This window comes from Mustelus asterias, chromosome 20 (genome assembly GCF_964213995.1).
Source record: "Mustelus asterias chromosome 20, sMusAst1.hap1.1, whole genome shotgun sequence".
Classification (NCBI taxonomy): Eukaryota; Metazoa; Chordata; class Chondrichthyes; order Carcharhiniformes; family Triakidae; genus Mustelus; species Mustelus asterias.
In genome coordinates, this window is record NC_135820.1 from 51955121 (window position 1) to 51978176 (window position 23056).

The window sequence follows — 23056 nt, forward strand, 5'->3', positions numbered from 1 at the left end:
AGCTTGCCGAGAACCGCTTTTCCCTGCTGCGTGCAATGGCAACTGCTCCCTATCTCTCTGTTCTGTGGAACTCTTTGCCGCAGAAGGCTGTGGAGGCCAGGTCATTGAGTGTCTTTAAGACAGAAATAGGTAGGTTCTTGATTAATAAGGGGATCAGGGATTATGGGGAAAAGGCAGGAGAATGTGGATGAGAAAAATATCAACCATGATTGAATGGCGGAGCAGACTCAATGGGCTGAGTGGCCTAATTCTGCTCCGATGTCATGGTCTTATGCTCTTCTCTCAAGTGTTAAAGCTGACACATGATTTCAACAGCACATGACAAGACATTCAATAAGACTCTGGCTCATCAGTGATAGTGGTCTCACCGCCACTTTCTTGTCTGCCCCTCCCATAACATGTGACTTTCTTGTCTATCAAAAATCTATCTAATTCAGCCCTGAATAAATTTAATGACATAACCTCCATTGCTTTCTAGGAAAGAGAATTCCACAGACTCGCAGTCCTCTTGAGCGAAAACAAAATCTACTGATCTCTGTCTTCAAAGGGGATCTCTTATTTTTAAACTGTGCCTGTTAGTTCTAATCTCCCCCACAGGAGGAAGCGCCCTCCTGGTATACACCCTATCAAGTCCCCTCAGGATCTTCCATGCCTTTTATGTTTCAAGTAGACCATCTTTCATTCTTCAATAGGCCAACCTTTTCAACCTTCATCCCAGGAATGAGGCGAATGAGCCTTCTCTGAACTGCTTCTAACGCAATTCTATCCTTTTACACACAAGGAGACCAAACTCTACCTAGTACTCCAATGTGGTCTCACCAAGGCTGTACAGCTGCAGAAAAACTTCCTGGTTTTATATTCCATTCCGCTTGCAACAAATGCTAACATTCTATTTGCTTTCTTAAACATTCGTTGTACCTGCTTGCTAACATTTTGGGATTTATATGCTGGAACTCCCAGATCCCTCTTTACCAGGGTTCTATAATCTCTTTCCATTTAAATACCATACTGCTTTTCTGTTCGTCCTGCCAAAGTGAACAAGTTTACATTTCCCTCGTTATCTGCCCATTTTCTTAACCTATGTATGTATCTCTTGCAACCTCTTGATTTACTTTGCTACCTATGTTGGAGTTGTGGCAAATTTAGTCACTTTACATTTAGTCCTTCCATCTAGGTCATTGATATAGATTGTATATAGTTAAGCACTTAGAAATCTTTGCTTATGTAACAAAGAATGAAATTAGTCTCTCGTGGTGAGTGAGGTTGTTTAGTAATTATAAACATACGACACCATTAAAAGTTCAGTTACATCTCATTCAACGAGTTGTTAATTTTTGAAGGGTTTTTACAGAAAGGCTAAGTGTAAAACTGGAAGTTTTTGTCAACTCAGTTATATTCAGTTTGAGGAAACTTCAATCGAGAATCTTCTGGGAAGCATAAAACCACCAAAACCTTCTGAATTTCTCTATTTAACTGAAAAATGTGCGCGCTGCAAAAGTTACTTTAGGTTTTAGAAAAGTAATGATGGTGAATGCTGACAGTTTTGCATCATTATGGCCACAAAATCAGAGCCATTGCTTTGATTGAGGATATTTTGGCAAGATCCTTTGGGTGTTGCAGTACTGACGGTTGTGTTTGGAGATGAGTGACTTACTCAGCTGGTTGCAGTCTAGTGTTTAGTGACTCACTGTCATCATTATATCAACTATTGTCTCAGAGCTGAAGCAGTGTAGCTACCCAACCATGGCTAACAAATTAAAATTAGCATTCGATTCGAAGAGGAGTCGTATAAAGTTGTGAGAAAAAGTAACAAACCTGAGGATTGGGAGCAGTTTAGAATTCAGGAAAGGAGGACCAAGATATTGATTAAGAGGGGAAAATAGAGTACAAGAGTAAACTTGCAAGGAACATAAAAGCAGTCTAAAAGCCTCTATTTAAAGAAAAAAAGTGAAAAAAATGTAGATCCCTTGCAGTCCGAATTTCGATTTAGAAGAATTTATAGTTGAGAACAATGAAATATTCAGTATAACAGCTAGCTTAGTTCTGTCTTCACTGAGGAAGACAAATAATTTTCTGGAAATGCTAGGGAACCGAGGGTCTCATGAGAAGGGGGACTTGAATGTAATTAATATTACTAAAATAACTGCTGGAGCAATTAATGTGACTGCGCAGAGAAATCCTCAATGCCTGATAATTTACATCCCAGCGTACTAAAGGAGATGGCCATGACAAAAGTTGATGCATTGATTGTCATCTTCTAAGATTCTGGAACAGTCCCGGCAGATTGGAGGGTGGCAGATTTCACCCCACGATGTAAAAAAAGGAGGGAGGGAGAAAACCAGGAATTACAGGCTGATTGTCCTAACATCAGGAGTAGGAAAAATGCTAGAGTCTATTATAAAGGATGTGATAATTGGACGCTTAAAAAATATCAATGGGACCAGACAAAGTAAATATTAATTTATGAAAGGGAAATCATATTTCACAAACCTGAAGATTTTTGAGGACATAACTAGTAGAATAGCTAAGGGAGAACCAGTGGATGTATATTTGCATTTTCAGAAAGCATTTGATAAAGTCTTGCATATAAGATTAGTGTAAAGTATGTGGAATTGGGGTAATATATGTGGATTGAGAATTGGTTAAAAGACTGGAATCAGAGAGTAGGAATATTTTTTTTCAGAGTAGCGTGCAGTGACCTGCGGGATACCACAGAGATCAATGTTAGGGCCCAAGCTATTCACAATATACATCAGTGATTTGGGTGAGGGAACCAAATATAATTTGCCAAGTTTACTGACAATACGAAACTTGGTGGGAATGTGAGTGGCGAGGAGAATGTTAAGAGGCTTCAAGATGATTTAGACAAGTTGGGTGAGTGGACAAATACATGGCAGATGCAGTATAACGTGGATAAGTGTGAAGTTATCCAATTCAGTACGAAAAGCAGTTGGTAGCGCATTATTTATGTAGTAATAGATTGGGAAATGTTGATATACAGAGGGACCTGGATGCTCTTGTACATCAATCATTGAAAGCAAATATGCAGTTGCATCAAGCAGTTCGGGAGGCAAATGATATGTTGGCTTTCATTGAAGGGGCGGTGCTGTGGCACACTGATTAACACTGCTGCCTCACAGAGTCAGGGACCTGGTTTAATTCCAGCCTCGGGTCACTGTCTGTGTGAAGTTTGCAAGCTTTCCCTGTGTCTGCGTGGATTTCCTCCGGGAGCTTCAGTTTCATCCCACACTCCAAAGATTGGTCATGCTAAAATTGTCCCTTAATGTCAGGGGCATCAGCGGTGTAAGTACATTGGGTACGGGGAAAGGGCCTGGATGGCATTGTTGTCGGTGCAGGCTCAATGGACTGAATGGTCTCCTTCTGTACAGTAGGGATTCTATGACATAAATACAGGAACAAGGATGTCTTACTGCAGCTGTACAGGACTTTGGTGAGACCATATCTAGAGTAGTGTGTGCAGTTTTGGTCGTCTTAGAAAAAATACTTGCCACAAAGGGTATGCAACAAAGATTCACCAGACTGATTCCTGGGACGGCAGGATTGTCATGTGAGGAGAGATTGGTCAACAGAGCCTTTATTCACTGGAGTTTAGAAAATGAGAGGGGATCTCATTGACATGTACAAAGTTCTGACAAGGGCAGGACAGGCTGGATGCAGGATAATGTTTTCTCTGGCTGGGTGAGGGTCTAGAACCTGGAGTCCCAGTCGAAGGATATGGAGTAGGCCATTTAGGACTAAGATGAGGGGAAGCTTCTTTTCTCAGAAGGTGGTGAACCTGTGGAACTCTCTACCACAGAAAGCTGCGGGGACCTAGTCATTGAATATATTTAAGAAGGAAATAGATTTCTTGACTTGATGTTGAGGATATGGGGAGAGAGCAGGAGTATGGCATTGAGACAGAGGATCAGCCCTGATATTGAATGTGGAACAGGCTTGAAGGGCTGACTGACCTACTCCTATTTTCTATGTTTCTACCCATATGCAGGTCAGCTATCTGCATTCTAGGCTCAGGAGTGATGCTAAATGAAGGGATATAGCATTAAATGAGCCACAAAGAACAGGCAATTCACATTGTGGTGTTTTTTGTGATTTGAGTTTGGTGAATGGCGGCTGCTACAATTAACCTCAGCACATCTGACCAGACCAGTGAGTGAAAACTCTTGTCCTGATTTGTCGTTCAGTGGTGATTCCTACTGGAATAGTGTATGTGTGTGTCACTTACGAGGATAGTATCAGACTCATGGGTCGGAACTCTACCACCTTGCCCGCCACGGGAATCGGCGCAGGCGATGGTCCGACAACGGAAATCTCCATTAACCTTGGATGGGAATTTCCGGTCTCGCCCAAACAAGGCCGTAAAATCCCACCCATGGTCTATGATCTTGTACAATCTTCCAAAATTTAAATTACCTCAGAGGAAGGCCCCAAAAGGGTGAGAATCCAGATTGAAAACTAAAAATACTAGAAATATATGTGGTTAGTCTGCACCAATGAGTTCTTTATACAGGCACTGCTGTTTATTTTCAGCATTTTTTGTTTTTCAAATTAATTTACACTCCAAGGAATTGCCATTTGGGTGAGACACTGGTGCTTGGGGAAGGATATTGTAGCTTGGCATTTGAAAAACATGGATATTAACTTCATTGTTCTCTCTGTCAACCGTGTTTCTGTTGGAAGTTGGGTGCAGTACTCAGCAGAAATGGTGGTGATTTGTTGAGAAGCTGTCATTCAGATGAGACGTTGAAGTTTTCAAGTGAATGTATGAGATTCAAAAATACAGGTGATGCATTTTGGGAGGACTGACAATGCAAGGGCATACACAATGAACGCAAGAATGCTAGGAAGTACAGAGAACCTTGAGGTTGCATGTCCAAAAATCCCTCAAGGCAGCAGGACAGGTAGATAATGTAGTAAAAGAGGCATAGGGGACACTTGCCTTTATTAGCCAGGGCAAAGAATATAAGAGTAGGGAAATTATGATGGAGTTGTACAAAATGCTTGTTGGGTCACAGCTAGAGTAGTGTGTGCAATTCTGGCCGCCACACGATAGGAATAATGTGATTACACATTAGGTGCAAAGGAGATTCACTATGAAATCATAAGGGACATAGGGTAGATAGGAAGAAACTTTCCCCTTAGTAGAGGTGTCATTAACTGGGGGCATAGATTTGAGGTAAGGGGCAGGAGATGTAGAGGGGATTTGAGGAAAAACTTATTCACCCACAGGGTGGTAGAAATCTGGAACTCACTGCTCGAAATGGTGTAGAGGCGGGAACCTCACAACATTTAAGAAGCATTTAGATGAGCACTTGAAACGCCATAGCATACAAGGCTACGGACCAAGTACTGGAAAATAGGATTAGAATTGGTGGCCAGTGCAGACATGATGGGCTGGAAGGGCCTTTTTCTGTGCTATAAAACTTTGACTATTTGAAGATGAACATGGGAGTTGCTGAGATGTTCTTTGGCAACAATGCTTAAACAGAGATTAATTGATCATTGCTATTTGCTGGCATTTTGCTGTGTTTTCCACATAGCAATAGTCGCTAGACTTAAAAGCAATTAATTGGTTGTGAAAGATACAAATCTGGTCATTTATTCTTTTAAGTGTTAGTCATCGTTCATTTGGTAGCTCTCTTGCTGCTGAGCCAGAAGTTTATGGCACTTTCTACAAAAATCTAGATTGATGCCAGTTCAGGACTAGAGTAGTACAGCAGTACCAGTGGTGCCATCTTTCAGGTGAGATATTCTTCATCTGCTCTCTGAAGGTGGATGTAAAATATCTTACGGTAGTATTTTGAAGTAAAACAGGGGGTGACCTGGGCAATATTAATCTCTGAATCAGCGTTATCTGGTCATAACAAATTGCTGTCCTACATTACAACAATAACAACATTTCAAAAGTACTTCACCTGCTGTAAAATGCTTTGTGACAGCCTAAAATTGTGCAAGTTCAATATAAATGCAAGTCTTACTTGTTTCAAACAGAAGTTATATTTCTTTTCACTTTCATAATATTTTTCATCCCATTAGGTATCGACATGAATTCAAGTCAAATGAACTGTGGACTGAGATTAAACTGGTGTTGGACACATTTGCAGAGCCCCTCACTGCACTCTTTAAGGTATGTGTTATTGCTAATTTAATAAAATGACTAGAATTTGAAATTTTTGAACATTATTAATGCCTCACTGATCATTTCAGTCTTGAGTTAATGTGGATTTTGAATTGTGGATTGAACATTATAGCAGTGTATTAGTTCTCTATCATAATTTAAATGTAATTTTTTTTTCAGACTACTATTGAGCTGTGCCATACACATGCCAAGGATGTCAATGTGTTGAAGGTTCTCTTCTCTTCCCTTGTTTTGATTGCCAAGCTGTTCTATAGCTTAAATTTCCAAGTAAGTATTAAGTGGTTTGGAGTACATGTTCTGATATGCCCTTATGAAATAGATTTGTAGCTAATATTTTATTTTGTTTTCTGCAGGATTTGCCAGAGTTTTTTGAAGATAACATGGAAACATGGATGATGAACTTCCATAGTTTGCTCACTTTGGACAATAAGTTACTACAAACCAATGTAAGTGCTTCTCTTTAAAACAAAACATTTTATGTCATTTGCATTGTTCATGTAAACATTTAATTCCTGCCACTAAGAAGTTGTATCTGAAAAGAGTTTAGCAGGGGGACAGGCTACACTGATCGCCCCTGTGTTCCCCAGCAAGGGAGCACTGAGGGGCATACTTACTTTGGATTTGTCTTGTGTTAGAGTGCTGGCCCAGATCCCAAGTTACATTAGGAAGTCAGACTAGACCCCAACAATTTTTCTTTTTGGCATAAATGTGAGGATTGGATATTTCTGCCTTGCAGGGACTCCACTGACAAAGTATGGATCTTTTATAGTAAAACAAGCTTTGGTTAATAACACAGTTTAAATATAACTCTAACAAATGAAGCAGTTTAACTATTAACAGTTGAACAATATTTAAAAATGAAAGGAAGGAAGTTTACTTCCTAGCTTATGATTGTTCCAGTTCCAAATAAGCCCCATTCCTGCATAGATCAACACCATCTTTAGCAAACCAGGCATACTTGCTATAAATTGTGTTAACAGTCTTCAGAGAAATTTTGTGGAGAGAGAGTGAGTTATCAGGAAGAATCTGCATATGCCTCTGACTTTTGCAGACCTTCAACAGCAACTGCCTTGTCCCCTGCTACAAACCTGGCTCCTCCCATTGCCACATCAGCACCTGATTGATAACTCATGACTCTCTCAATCAACTAAATCACAAACCCCAGGGGAAATCCTATCTATAAATAAATATCCATTAGCTCTATCCTAAGTAAACACTACATGGCCTATATGAGTAATTATCCTGCTCTCCCAGCATCTGAGCTGCATTCCTCCAGACATAGCTGACTGCCTGTAAAATAAAGCTGAATTTTAAACATAAAAAAGTATATATCTATTTATATCAACACTTCAATTCTCCCACTGTACCATATTAGTGAACAAGACCTGATTTTGTACAATAAATATCTAATGAAAAGCTGCTGTCTAAATCATGGTACCCCTCAATAATATTCAAGATTTATTTTGAAGTGCTAACTTGTCTTTCTCCTGTAATACTGATCACAGCTGTCTTTGGTCGGCAATCGAATAGAGGAATGTTTAGCTGCAAATGATCTGGCTTGAATTTCGCTATTAAGAAACTTTTGAGAAATTGGCCTAAACAAAAGTAAGGTTCATTGATTGTTAATTTAGTGTTGTAATTCTATTATCTTTTACATTGCAGGATGAAGAGGAAGCTGGTTTACTAGAGCTGCTGAAGTCTCAAATATGTGACAATGCAGCTCTCTATGCTCAGAAATATGACGAAGAGTTCCAGCGTTATCTACCTCAGTTTGTCACTGCTATTTGGAATTTACTGGTTACGACCAAACAGGAGGTTAAATATGACTTGGTAGGTTTTGTAACTGTGAAAAATGATATAAGCAAACTGTTAGAAATTTATTACTGTTATTATGAATGGGCAACAAATGCTGCCCGTGCCTGCAAAGCCCACATCCTAAGAATAAATACATTTATATCTTGTGACCTTGGAGGGTGTGCGGCATGGATTTATCAGAATGATACAAATTAGGAGATTGCACAAACTGGAATTTGGATGGTTAAAGGGTGATTTGATCCAGAATTTAAGGGCAACAAGTGAACTATTTCTGTTGGTTGGGAAGTCAAAGACTGGGAACATAAAATTTAGAACCAGATCTTTCAGCAGTGAAATTAGCAAACACCTCATACCAAGGATGGTGGAAGTTGGAACTCTCTTCTGAAAATGGCTGTTGATACTAGATCAATTTAGTTTCGAATCTAATCCTAATAAACTTCTGTTAACCCAGATCATTCATGGATGTGGAGCAAAGATGGATATGTGGAGTTAGTTTGCAAACCAGCCATGATATCAGCGAATAGTGGAACCAGCTTGAGAGGCTCAATAGCATATTCCTGTTCCTGAGCGACATATCAACTTCTTCCATCATACTGTTTTTTTTTAAAGAATTGTTATTGTCTATGCATTGTAAGAAACTTTATTTTTCAGCCTCTTTTACTTGTTCAGTAAGTTAGAACACAATAAATACGATGAAGGGTAGGCCACAAGTCTTTGTGCCTTATCCACAATTCAATAAGATTGTAGCTGATCTTCTTCCTACACTATTCCCATATCCATTGTTTTCCTTAATATCAAAAAATCTTTTGATCTCTGTCTTGGATACACTTAGCTAAGGAGACCAAAACTGTACACAGTACTTCCAGGTGTAGCCTTGCTAAAGCTCTACATTATTGTAATATGACTTTTCTCTTGCACTTGAATCTCTTTGTAATAAAAGCTAGCATACTATTTGTTTTCAAATTGCTGCTTAGTTTTTAATGTTAAAATTGACGGCGATGGTTACCATAATTGTTTATTTTGAAAGTACAAACAAAGTTGAATGCACATGCATCTAAATTACAATTGGCAAAACAAAGCTAGAAACCTTATCTGATTGGATAGGGCACATAACTTCAGAATGCATGTTGCTATTCCCTGTCCACAATTGATTCCTTAGCCTGGTTAAGAGTGCCTGTAAATTAACAGAAGCCTATATTCCCTTCTTGTTTTAACTTTGTTTTAGCCTGAACACAATGTTCACTCGTGCAGATGACGACTCAGTGTATAGACCTTTAAGATTATAATTCTAACTGTGAGAAACATCTGTTTCAACATCATCTTTAGAATTATACAGAAGCAAAACATATGTTAAACTTCAATCTAGCAAAGCTTAATACTGAAAGTAATTAGATTATATTCTAATAGCATCCCTGGAGCATCACCCATCAGTAGCTCTACCCTCTGTTTTAGGGTCAAGAACTGTTCCAAGATGGCTAAGTAAACCACGACATCAAAGCAAAGCTACTGGCTTTGAGTGCAGTCATAAAATGAGATATATTTGCTTCGGCATATGTTAACTTTTCTTATTTAAATCACATGGGGGTACTTGACACTGAAAATGATTCCTGCTCTCATCCCAAAATTTGCTAATTCCATCAAGTAAAACACTAACCAACTTTTTTTCTTTTCAGTTGGTAAGCAATGCCATTCAATTTCTGGCCTCTGTTTGTGAAAGACCTCACTACAAACATCTATTTGAAGATCAGAATACATTAACCAGTATCTGCGAAAAAGTTATTGTTCCGAACATGGAATTCCGAGGTAATTTATATTGCCAAATACAGAGCATAACTCATTGTGATGGTTCACTGAAGAAGTGTTGAAAATGTGTGTTGATGAGTAGGTGACGACAAGGTTAAACTTTTGATGGCGTTATTTGTTGACTGGCTTGGTGACAGTGTCAGCTAGACCCAGATGCAGACTGGCAGCTGAGTTGAGATTCCTAAGAACTGTTAACAGATGTGGAATCATACTTAAACATGAACTGGGGCTTTCAGGAGTGCAAGAAAGAAAATGAAAAGAAAGCATGCATGTCTATGATGACTTTAGCCACAATGTACTATATTATTTTCAGGATTTTGTAGTTACTTATAAAAGGGCCGGAATTCTAACTAAAAATAATATTCGCAATTGCATTGAGTGTAGTATTCTGAAATGTGATTGCATGAGTTGCTTTGTATAGTTATTCTTCAAATGAATTATTTACTGAATTGATAGATATGTTAAAAAAAACTTTATTTACTAGCAGCAAAATGTTTTTTTTAGCTGCTGATGAAGAAGCATTTGAAGATAACTCTGAAGAGTACATCAGGCGAGATTTGGAGGGATCAGGTAATTTTGTGGTTCTTGACCATAATAAATGGATATTTAATTAACCAGGATTGCAATTACTAATCACATAACACTGATAAATGTTAAAACGATCCAATATATTTTGACGTTCCTTATTTCAGAAATTGTGGCTGTGACTTCCAGCCAAAATCTCAATGTTTGCTTTCTCCCTTATCTGTTTCTGCTTCTTTTCTGCCCAAAAAAGCAATAAGTTGCCCGGGTATGTCTGATCCACAGAAATGTAGGGAAAATCTAGCCCAAATAATTATCACCCGAGCAGCTTCCAACATCTACAAAATTATAGGTCATAGACTGTGTTATCAAGGAGTAGTTTGGGTTCCACCAAAAATGTTCAAAACTCATCACAGCTTTGTCGCAGGCATGGCCTCGAGCTGAATGCCCTTTGCAACAAGTGAGCATTTGACCAAGCATGGCGAAAAGGGGATCGCGACAAATCTAAGGTTAATGGGAAGATCTTCCAGGAGCTTAAAACACAAAATAGCTGTGGTTCAATGTCAGGATCATTGTTGCAGGAATGCTCCAGATACTCTTGGCTCAACCATCTTCAACTTTATCAACAACCTTCCTTCATAAACTCAGGATTGAAGCTATTTACTCACAATTTCAGTTTAATTCCTCCAAAATGAAGGAGCACATTCCTACTACGTGTTAAAGTACGTTAAAGTAAAGGCTTGGAATCACATGCCCAATAGTTTTTGCACTATGCAGTAGCTATCTTCTACAACACCTCATCCTGACCTTCATTGGCACCAAGTTCATAACTTGCCTGTCACCATGAAACAAAAACTTAACTGGACCAGCAACATGATGATTGTAAGAGCAAAATTGAAGCTGGACACTCTGAGTGGTTCACATCCTGGCCCCTTCATCACAAGGCTAAAGCCTGAAGTGTGATGATAAAGTCACCACACATTTGGATAGATGCAGATGTAGAGATGTAGCAACACTCAAAGCTTGACACTATCTGGGGCAGAGCCAACCCCAACAAATTACCCCCCCCCCCCCCCCCCCCCAAACAATTTGCCGCGGCACTCAGCTGTATTGATGAGACTTGCACTGTTTGCTATTTTCAGGAAGCACCATATCTTACCTTATCAGTACAGCTCCCAGCCCTGTGATCTTATGATTTTGGAAATGTCACCATTTTAGCACCTGACTTGGACAGATTCCAGTACTCCAGCATCGGGGTTCCAAGTGGCCAAGAAGGCCACCATTTGTGGGGAACCCAGGACAGGCAATTAATATAGCCTCAATGACACCATCCAAGAGTAATTTCTTCTTTAAACTCCTGTGTGACTTTGTGAAATTGTGTCAGATGAATGAATTGATGCTTCCTGGAAGTAAGCATGCTGGCAGTAATGCTTTTGATTTCATATTTCTGCTGATGTTAACTACAATTAGATTCACTGCCAGAATTTACTTGGTGGAGTACAGAAATGATTTGCTGACTTGAGACCTGCTGTGTCAGGTGAAGGAAGTAGGTTACAATGTAAAAGAACATATTTCTTGAAGGAGCTACGTTAGGTTAAATGCTGAATTTCTGAAGCTCTGAAATAGTTTACAGGTAGCAAATTTGGTGGCATTCGGCCCATCGAGTCTGCACCACATACAATCCCACCCAGGCCTTATTCCCACAACCCCTCATATTTACCCTGCTAACCCCCACTGACACTAGGGTTAATTTAGCATGGCCAATCAACCTAACCCGCAGATCTTTGGACTGTGGGAGGAAACCGGAGCACCCAGAGGAAGCCCATGCAGGTTTGGGGAAAATGTGCAAACTCCCACAGATAGTGACCCGGAATTGAACCCGAGTCCCTGGCGCTGTGAGGCAGCAGTGCTAACCACTGTGTCACCGTGCTGCCCCATTCATGGCCTGGACTTTTTTTATAACTTTAATAAATATATGAATACTGATCTTTATAAGCAAAGTAAATGTTCTTCATTTATCTTCTATCTTTGCACCCATTGACTCCAAAGAGCTGTTGCATTCTCTTGGGTTTATTAATGTACAACTTCTTTTGCAGACATTGACACAAGGCGAAGAGCAGCTTGTGATTTGGTGCGGGGGCTTTGTAAATACTTCGAAGGGCCTGTAACAGCAATCTTCTCTGGCTACGTCAATTCTATGCTGCAACAATACGCCAAAAATCCTTCCATTAATTGGAAACACAAAGATGCTGCAATTTATCTTGTGACCTCACTTGCCTCCAAAGCTCAAACTCAAAAGGTACTGTTTCTCTGTCCCACGGAAACAATTTGTGTTTTTTTGTGTCTTGCTTTGAATGTTAAATTGTTCTTTTTTTGTTTTCAGCATGGAATAACTCAAGCAAACGAACTAGTAAATTTAACAGACTTCTTTGTTAATCACATACTGTCTGATTTGAAATCACCAAATGGTGAGTTGCAATATTCCATCAATAATATTGAAACAGTGTTAGAAACTGCACAGTTTAAAAACTGTGTACATGCAATGTAATGACTTTATTGTTAAAACACCATCACAAATGGAAAGCAAGTTATCACTGAACCAATATATTTATGGATGGTGCAAGTACACAATACATACACAAAAGTGACAAAATATTGTCAGAAAGTTTTAGTTTAACAGATGTATTGCTTACAAGGCTGCTGGCCATGTGGAGTGTAGTTCAATAGTTTTCTGCAGAGTTAGAAGTCTTCCTTTAGTGCTTAACATCTACAGTAATGTACCTGACCTATTTGCTTTGAATTTTGTTTACAGTGAATGAGTTTCCTGTGCTGAAAGCAGATGGTATTAAATACGTTATGATTTTCAGGAATCAGGCAAGAACATTTCCAATTTTGCACTTGATGTATTTTCAAATTATCCATTAAACTCAAAAAAAATGTCAGTAATTGTAAAATATGATTGTCTTTAATACATATTAATACCGGATTAGTGGTAATGTATTAAGCTAAAATTTAGTTCATAAAGAGATGGATCTTAACTTTTTAGTTAAATGTGTTTATTTTCTTGAGTATTTTTCATTGTGTGTCATTATCTTTTTTGCCACTGTGAAGGTAACGTATACGTGTTAATTTAACACTTGCATTACAGCTTCCTAAAGAACAGCTTTTGATGTCCCTCCCACTGTTAATTAACCACTTACAAGCAGAAAACATTGTTGTTCATACATATGCCGCCCATGCTCTTGAAAGGATATTCACTATGAGAGGACCCAACAATACCACTTTGTAAGTATTTCTTGCGACAGCAGTTGAGGTCCGCATTTCTAGTTTTAAGGTGATGGCTTGTGGCTACCTATTGATTGTGTGTTTTTTTTTAATTTTTAATAAATCAGTAGTAAGATATCAGGCAAAGGTATCATTTTTTTTAAGGAAAAATGTTTTTCTGTTTTCAGAATATCTGCTGTGGAACTTGCTCCCATGGTTGAACAGCTGTTAACAAACCTTTTCAAAGCCCTGGCTTTGCCTGGATCTTCGGAAAATGAATATGTTATGAAAGGTGAGAATGGTTTAGCACTAAGTTGTTGTTTGGCTAGCTTTAGATTCATTCATTCAATGACGATAAAACTATATTTACAAGCAATGTTTTGCTTGTTCAAAATTTAATTCTCCATATAGAATGAAGTTCATACAAATCAAATGATCCTAATTGGGGGAAATATGGTCCATTGAGTATCTTTTGAAGTCCAATAAAAATTCCTGTTACAATTCACCACCTTTAGTGCCTTTCCAAGCAAAAAGAGCACGAATCTAAATGTCCTTTAGAAAGCATGCAACCACACCACCAAACTGCAACATGTATGTATATGACCAGTGGCTAAAGGTACAGTATCGCTTGATATGGGTGAGCTGACTTCATCTCAATGCTATTTTGTTTTCCCATACTTCCCATAGCTTCCTTATTAAAGGTTGTAGACCCATTTCATTTGAATTGTCATGCATGGGTTCCATCAATGGGTCCCTTCATACCAAGCAAGATTGGCACGCAGTTTACCCTCACTTAGGAGCTTAACTGTAGCATTCTAGTAGAAATTGTGAATGCATGGGATTCTGTCTTCAGCCTTTGCTTTGATTTTAAAATACATGCTGGTAGAGTGCCTCAAATCTGGCGACCCAAAAACCAGACCTTTTTTTTCCCCACACTCCAATTATCCTTCACATTTCCTGACCCAGCTTGGAAAAGCCTGAGGAGTACTGATCAGCTTTGTGTATATGATGTTTCTTGAGTTCCAGCTAACCTTGACCCCCACCCATCCCAATGCAAGTGTGGCAGGGACAGTTAAACTCATTTGGGAAGGACAAAAAAACTCTTATAAAACCCAGTGAGTTAGAATATTTAGTTATATATTATACTTGAAATGCATATTCTTGCTCCAGTACAGGATACCTGTATTGTGATTTTGATGCCTTTAAAACCACCCAAATAGAAACCCTCAGGCTTAAGTTCAAGCATGGTACTTGATTCTCAGAAGCTTTTAAGGTCCACGGACGCTGGTTGCCTTTTTGCAGCTGGCCCATGCCAGTTCGAAGAGAGTTACAATATTAAAGGGTGCTGCATAATCTTTCGTAAGTTTAAAACAAAATTGTTTTCTGTTCTATGGAGAATTTTTAACATCATTTCAGTTGTGATATTTTCTCATTTTAAACAGACGTAGGGTTTTAAGCCCATGTAGAGAAGTGGAGGGAGGCATGAAAGGGCTACTAAATTCAGCACGTGACAAGTGAATTAATATCAGCAGTGACATGGCCTAAACTGCTTTGTGATCGCGTGTTGGTTTTCCTATTTCACTGAATTTTTTTCCCGAAAACCAGCAAGTTCTGCAACCTGGCATGGACATTGATTACGGCATGGACTGTCAGATTTGAGATACTGTACTTGTCTTAACACTATTCTGCTCGCATTTTCTCAGACTCATTACATGTTTATAAGTTTACTATGTTTGAAATGTACATCTTGGCTCACGTAGCCGTAGTGGAAATTGATATAATACCAGTGTTCTGTCTGTCACCAGTGTTCCTCAATGCAGATTAGTGTGCAGTACCCCGGGTACTGCATGTTATAGTTCAATTTACAGACATCGGAACAAAGTCTCCTTCGAAATAGACGCTTCCTATCCTTTCATTACAAACAAGCTGCAGAAATAAATATCTGAATTTGCAACTTAGATACAGTTCCTTTAATATTGAAGAATATAGTTTGATAGTGAGAATGACGTTGTTCTGAGGAAGGAAATGGCATTTGTGGCATGGTGCAAAGTTGTTTGGGTTTACAAATCTAAAATATTTTACCAACTACAATTAGTTCTCATGAGATCATTTGGTGTCAAAATAAAGGTAGCATTTCTGTGCTCAAATTAGCATATTAAAGGAATCTCTTTTGTCCCTATTTGTCACCATTCTGTACCTGAGTGTGCACAGGGGCAGTGATTTGCTCCAAAGTTCTCCAGGCATTGAGATGCAAGAAAGCGAAGATGATCCCTGTTGCATATTGTGCATTCCACCTCACACAACAGTGGGTAAATGACTGTTGGATCAATTTCTCTGGCAACACATACAAGTAGAAGTATTGGGTTGGGATGCTTGCTCACTCATATTGCAAGAAACAGACGCATAGCTTGTGGGGAAAAAAATCTACTAAATATGTTCTCTTTCTATTGACAGCCATTATGAGAAGTTTCTCCCTTCTCCAGGAATCGATTGTTCCTTATGTTCCCACATTGATTACCCAGCTAACACAGAAGCTATTACTAGTTAGCAAGGTGAAGTACCCAGTTACTAATATCATGTATAGTTTATTTACTTTATTTTAATTTTGAGTGTTTTAAAGCTTGTATTTATTAAACTCTTCGGAAGTTATGATGTGGCCTGAAGAAAAGATCAATACATTCAGTTGTCTTTTCCATTTATTTCTTCTTAGATGTAGTTCTTTAAAGAGCCAGCTCAATGATAAAGATTTGAAATCAATGTTGCTGTTTTGCTCAGTTGATGACAGCATTTGATTTAAGCCTCAACATGATACTTGGCTGTAATACTGAGCGAATGCTGCATTGTTAGAGGTTCCATCTTTTGGATGAGATAGTAAACTCAGGTCTTGTCTGATTGCTCAGGTGGACATGAAAGATTCCATGCCACTATTTGATGGAGCACAGAGAGTTCTTTCTGGCCTCCATTCAGTCAAGACACATCCAGAATATCTGGTCATTTGCTCATTGTTGGACTTAAATAAATGCAAATTCTTTCTTAACACGTATTAATTTGTCAACATTGACTTGATATTGTCCTAGAATCCAAGCAAGCCACATTTCAATCATTACCTATTTGAGTCTCTTTGCCTATCTGTGCGTATAACATGCAAGGCAAACCCTGTCACGGTGAGAAGTTTTGAAGAGGCTCTCTTCCCAGTATTCACAGAGATCTTGCAGAATGATGTGCAAGGTGAGTATAGTTCCAAATAAATTTGCTAACTACACAGTGAATTCACTTTTGGATTACAGTACTTCTGACCAAATTCTGCCTTAACTTGGAAAGAAAAGCAGGAATTATGAGAATCTTAAGAGTAATTGTAATTCACCAACAAGCTGAGATCAGTTAATTAAGTACAAGCTGGAGATCAAATCTAGAACCTTGCTGACCTGTGTTGTTATGAAAACTCCATGCCTTGTTCAGAGCAGAGGTTGGGAACTTTAACCATTAACAGACTCCAGAGATTTTGTTCATGCACACAGCGGGCACTGCAGTTTTTCAATTTATACTTTATTTGGCCCGAGGATCCAGCATTTCTATAGCGTATAAACCTCAATCAGGTGACTGGAAAGCAGTGTGCCGTGGAAGACTAGTGTTCGGGGTAAGGAGCGGGGACCAAATATAGGTCCCAAAGGGACAAGAGGAAAGGGAAAAGTCCAAAAGGGGGGACAGTTAAGTTAAGAAAAAAAGAGAAACAGAGCAACAGGCTCCAACCAAGAAAAGGGCTACAGGGAGCAGACTTTAAATGAAGAGGGCTTGGGAGAATCTCTGGAAATCTCAGGGTCTTAAAGGAAGCTCTAAAGATCCAAGCAAGCAGCAGAAGGTTGTTGACTGTGCTGTAGGCTACTGGGGCTAGTAGTATTGTGCTCGGCACAGCTAATGGTCTGAAGTTATGCTTCTTGTTACGAGGGGGAAAACTCAGGAATCTTGGGAAATGGAATCTTGGGAGAAGAGATTGAAACCCTGTGAGGTGGGCCATTTTTTTGATGCCATCCAAGTTGGGACAACTTTTGGAGGGAATTTCCAGGTTAGATTTTTGAAGGTAAAGACTGGAATCCCTTATGAAAAAGAGACTGAGTTTCAGTGAGCTTGATTGATTCAGTTTACTGATGTCTTGGTGGGTTGAGAAATCTATGTGTTGGTTACATCTGCCATTTATGGTGTAGTGTGGTGTGTTTGACCACAGGTTGCTTGTCAATTCACCTGTATCCCATATTTACCTTGAATGTTAGGGTATTGGATATCATATTTTTTATTTTTATGATCTTGTATAGTAACGTTTATTTTTGTTGTTCAAAATCAGTGCAATCTTGTGGCTTTATTCACTAGGCAAGAGTCTCAAATCACAAGCTTTGTCTCCTTTAAACAAAACATTTTTGGTCGCGAACCAAACCTTACCAAAAACATAGTAGCCTGGTAAAGGGTCATAACAGTAAACCTTGGTTACTCATTGCAGAGATCACTGAACTATCACAGAAGTCCAGACCTGCATATTGAGCTAGTAGAGAGATGCTGAGAGACCGTTTATGGTTGCTACTGGTGATGTATCCTCTGGATACTGCAAGTGGGAGGAGTTCATTAACTTTTGTTTTATGAGTTGCAGATCCCAATAAAGTATTCCATGGGCGGCATGGTGGCACAATGACTAGCACTGCTGCCTGTCAGCATTAGGGACCAGGATTCAATTCCAGTCTTAGGTGACTGTGTGGAGGTTGCACATTCTGCCCGTGTCTGCGTGGGTTTCTTCCAGGTGCTCCAGTTTCCTCCTGCAGTCCACAGATGTGGGGGTTAGGTTGATAGGCCATATTAAATTGCCCCTTAGTGCCAGGGGATTAGCAGGGTAAATATGCGGGATTACAGGCTAGTGGCCTGGGTGGGATTGTTGTCGGTGCAGGTTCGATGGGCCAAATGGCCTCTTTCTGCACCGTAGGGATTCAATGATTCCGCTCACAGGTCTGTTAAACATAAAAAAAGCCAGCTGGCAAGCAAGGCCTGTGGGAGCAGGTGGAAAGCAAGTTGACTGTAAGATCAGTGGGATTGGTGAAACAGGCTGGCTTCAATCTGAATCTTTTGTGGCTAGATGTGCCCTTCTTGCAACTCTTGGCCCCACAAGGACTGCCTTCATCTGTCCCATTAAGTACCATATGTAAGGCCCCTCAGCATGTGGAAAAGTCAGGTAGGCAAGCACCTGCAGACTTCATCCATTTCCCCTTAAAGGCTTCATCCAGAGTTTTGAAATGTGCAGAACCCTTATTTACGTATTTTAAAAGTATTTTTGCTGTGCTGTGTGACAATCCTGAGGTACTCGTTTAAATGATGTGGAGATGCCGGCTTTGGACTGGGGTGAACACAGTAAGAGTTTTAACGACACCAGGTTAAAGTCCAACAGGTTTATTTGGTAGCAAATACCATTAGCTTTCGGAGCGCTGCTCCTTCGTCAGATGGAGTGGAAATTCTACTCGTTTAAACACAGGCCTGAAAGTTGATTCAGACAGCAAATGGGTGCACAAGGTCCCCGTTAGATTTTCTGTTTTTCAAATGAGAGAAACAGGTCGTTCAGAGTCTCTGCTGATGCTTTCGACAGACTTCAAATTTCACATTGTTACATACCTCAGCATTGATTTTTTTTTCTTTATTCTCTCTATTTCTACTTTTTAGAATTCCTACCATACGTCTTTCAAGTGATGTCGCTGCTTCTGGAAATCTACAGTGCTGATATCTCTCCATGCTACATGGCTCTCTTTCCACACTTGTTGCAGCCACTACTCTGGGAACGTGTGGGGAACATACCACCACTTGTCAGACTACTGCAGGCTTTCCTGGAGAAAGGAGCAAATTCCATTTCTACAAGTGCAGCTGATAAAATTGTACGTGGAATTATTTCAACTCTTTGGAACATCTTTCAAAATTAGTTACTTGGTCAAGTTTTATCTGATTTAGAACAATTGTAATTCTGAGTAGAATCGGGCTACATTTAAATTTTTAATATTATCCCTACCAATTAGTTGTAGTCAGTGAGATATACAGGTTAACTCTCAACTCCAGCAAATTCAGTGAAAGTGAAAATTGGAAGAGGGGTGTAATGTACTGCCAAGATATTGCCACTATTTTACTCTGCTACTGCCAAAGTTAGAAATTACCCACATAGAGTTAAACTTTGATACCATTTGCAAGTCTGGGTCTGAATGCTATTGCTCTCTCAAAATGCTCTATTGTGAGTTGGCTTTACTTTTTAACTTTTATTTACAAGGACAGCAAATACTGCTTCACCTCTAAATGAAAATATTTATGTTGTTGGACACGTACTTTTTTCATTCGATTTGATATTTGGTATATATTGCGAACTTGCAGAAAGTCCACTCCAACCTCCTTGCCTTCTGCCTTTATTACACACTGCTATTCCTTTCTATCTTGTTTGATTGTTGTCTGTATAAATTGTTCAGGTATTTATGGGATAATTTATAAATACAGTTGTAGACACAGCTTTTTCAAGGACTCTCTTTCCCAATACTTTGTTGCCACAATAAAATCAAGGCAGCAGGATTTTTATTCCATTTTTGCTGGAAAATGGCTTGTAATCAAAGTTAAATTTATTACTTTTCTGTTTGGATATGACTACTTTTTTTTACAGTTTTGCTAGAAACTTTGAAGGAAACGTAAACACACCTTGCTAAGATTTTGAGTAAATACATCTTGTGTTTCTGATTGAGAAACTTCTGGCATCTTAGTTGACTTCAACATAAAAATTTGACATGAAGGCCACAGTGTGCTGTTTTCCAGGCGTGATTTATTTTGGGCTTACCTTCCCTTCTCGCTCCTCCCTGCCTTCCCTGCACTGCACCTGTGCGCACATACAGATTTTTGTTTTTTCATCACTCCCTTTGGAATCTGCAGTACTCTTTATCAGCTTCATGATAGTTTACAATCATTTTGCAAGATTAAATATGTACTCGTATTTTGTAGAAAAATCAAAAGGAATATGGGCAGAAGTAGGCCATTTGGCCCTTCAAATCTGCTCACCATTCAATATGGTCATGCTCATTTTCTACCTCAACCCCACCATCCCACACTGTTCCCATATCCCTTGATTTCCTTACTATCCAAACTTCTGGAGGAATACAGAGAGAGTAGGAAAGAACTCAAACGGGGAGTTAGAAGGGCAAAAAGAGGTCACGAGATGTTCTTGGCAGGCTTAAGGAGAATCCTAAGACATTCTATTCATACGTTAGGAACAAAAGAGTTGTCAGGGAGAAAATCGGACCTCTCAGGGACAAAGGAGGGGAATTATGCTTAGAACCCAAGGGAATAGGGGAGATCCTAAATGAATACTTTGCATCGGTATTCACGAAGGAGAGGGGCGTGTTAACCGGGAGCGTCTCGGAGGGAGGTGTTGACCCGCTAGAGAAAATCTCCATTACAAGAGAGGAAGTGTTGGGTTTTTTAGGGAACATTAAAACTGACAAAGCCCCAGGGCCTGATGGCATCTATCCTCGACTGCTCAGGGAGACGAGAGATGAAATTGCTGGGCCTCTGACAGAAATCTTTATCGCTTCTTTGGACACGGGTGAGGTCCCTGAGGATTGGAGGATAGCGAATATGGTCCTGTTGTTTAAGAAGGGTAGCAGGGATAACCCAGGAAATTATAGGCCGGTGAGCTTGACGTCCGTGGTAGGGAAGTTGTTGGAGAGGATTCTTAGAGACAGGATGTATGTGCATTTAGAACGGAACAATCTCATTAGTGACAGACAGCATGGTTTTGTAAGAGGGAGGTCGTGCCTTACAAATTTGGTGGAGTTTTTTGAGGAAGTGACAAAAGCGGTTGATGAAGGAAGGGCCGTGGATGTTGTCTATATGGATTTCAGTAAGGCATTTGACAAAGTCCCACATGGCAGGTTGGTTAAGAAGGTTAAGGCTCATGGGATACAAGGAGAAGTGGCTAGATGGGTGGAGAACTGGCTTGGCCATAGGAGACAGAGGGTAGTGGTCGAAGGGTCTTTTTCCGGCTGGAGGTCTGTGACCAGTGGTGTTCCGCAGGGCTCTGTACTGGGGCCTCTGCTATTTGTGATATATATAAATGATTTGGAAGAAGGTGTAACTGGTGTAATCAGCAAGTTTGCGGATGACACGAAGATGGCTGGACTTGCGGATAGCGAAGAGCATTGTCGGGCAATACAGCAGAATATAGATAGGCTGGAAAATTGGGCGGAGAGGTGGCAGATGGAGTTTAATCCGGATAAATGCGAAGTGATGCATTTTGGAAGAAATAATGTAGGGAGGAGTTATACAATAAATGGCAGAGTCATCAGGAGTATAGAAACACAGAGGGACCTAGGTGTGCAAGTCCACAAATCCTTGAAGGTGGCAACACAGGTGGAGAAGGTGGTGAAGAAGGCATATGGTATGTTTGCCTTTATAGGACGGGGTATAGAGTATAAAAGCTGGAGTCTGATGATGCAGCTGTATAGAACGCTGGTTAGGCCACATTTGGAGTACTGCGTCCAGTTCTGGTCGCCGCACTACCAGAAGGACGTGGAGGCGTTAGAGAGAGTGCAGAGAAGGTTTACCAGGATGTTGCCTGGTATGGAGGGTCTTGGCTATGAGGAGAGATTGGGTAAACTGGGGTTGTTCTCCTTGGTAAGACGGAGAATGAGGGGAGATCTAATAGAGGTGTACAAGATTATGAAGGGTATAGATAGGGTGAACAGTGGGAAGCTTTTTCCCAGGTCGGAGGTGACGATCACGAGGGGTCACGGGCCCAAGCTGAGAGGGGCGAAGTATAACTCAGATATCAGAGGGACGTTTTTTTACACAGAGGGTGGTGGGGGCCTGGAATGCGCTGCCAAGTAGGGTGGTGGAGGCAGGCACGCTGACATCGTTTAAGACTTACCTGGATAGTCACATGAGCAGCCTGGGAATGGAGGGATACAAACGATTGGTCTAGTTGGACCAAGGAGCGGCACAGGCTTGGAGGGCCGAAGGGCCTGTTTCCTGTGCTGTACTGTTCTTTATTCTTTGTTCTGTTTCTCCCTGTCTTGACTCAACAGCGTACGCTAGGTGTGGTCTCACCAAGATACCATATCATTGCAGTAAGGTTTCTTCTTTCTTTTACTGCAATCCCTTCACCATAGTTAGCGCACCATTTATTTTGCTCATTGCATGCTGTACTTGCATGTGAACTTCATGTTAAGTGTTTGAGGGCACCCAAATCCCTCTGAAACCAACCTTTCCCTGTCTCTCACAATCTAAATAATTTTTTTAAATTTTCCTACCAAAGTTGATAACTTGATATTTCTTCATATTATGTTCCATTTGCCATAGTTAGGCCCTCTCACGTAACTTGTGAAAACCCTGTACAGCCGACTTGCATCCTCCTTAACAGTTTGCTTTCCAACCTAACTTTGCACTATCTGCAAATTTGGATGCATTACACTCAATGCCCTCATCCAAGTCATTGATATA

The 23056-nt window shown here is 40.0% G+C and overlaps 1 protein-coding gene across 3 annotated transcripts in view; it reads left to right on the forward strand.

Moving 5' to 3' along the window:
- Positions 1-23056, forward strand: part of cse1l (CSE1 chromosome segregation 1-like (yeast)) — a 49948-nt gene that overhangs the window by 13612 nt on the left and 13280 nt on the right. For all 3 annotated transcript variants that reach the window (XM_078236522.1, XM_078236524.1, XM_078236523.1), the window contains exons 6-19: positions 6055-6145; positions 6317-6424; positions 6511-6603; positions 7820-7987; positions 9646-9775; positions 10280-10345; positions 12394-12596; positions 12681-12765; positions 13110-13171; positions 13446-13582; positions 13750-13853; positions 16016-16113; positions 16639-16789; positions 19256-19464. In XM_078236522.1, coding sequence (XP_078092648.1) covers positions 6055-6145; positions 6317-6424; positions 6511-6603; positions 7820-7987; positions 9646-9775; positions 10280-10345; positions 12394-12596; positions 12681-12765; positions 13110-13171; positions 13446-13582; positions 13750-13853; positions 16016-16113; positions 16639-16789; positions 19256-19464 — 1705 coding nt within the window. The remainder of the gene's footprint in view (positions 1-6054; positions 6146-6316; positions 6425-6510; positions 6604-7819; positions 7988-9645; positions 9776-10279; positions 10346-12393; positions 12597-12680; positions 12766-13109; positions 13172-13445; positions 13583-13749; positions 13854-16015; positions 16114-16638; positions 16790-19255; positions 19465-23056) is intronic.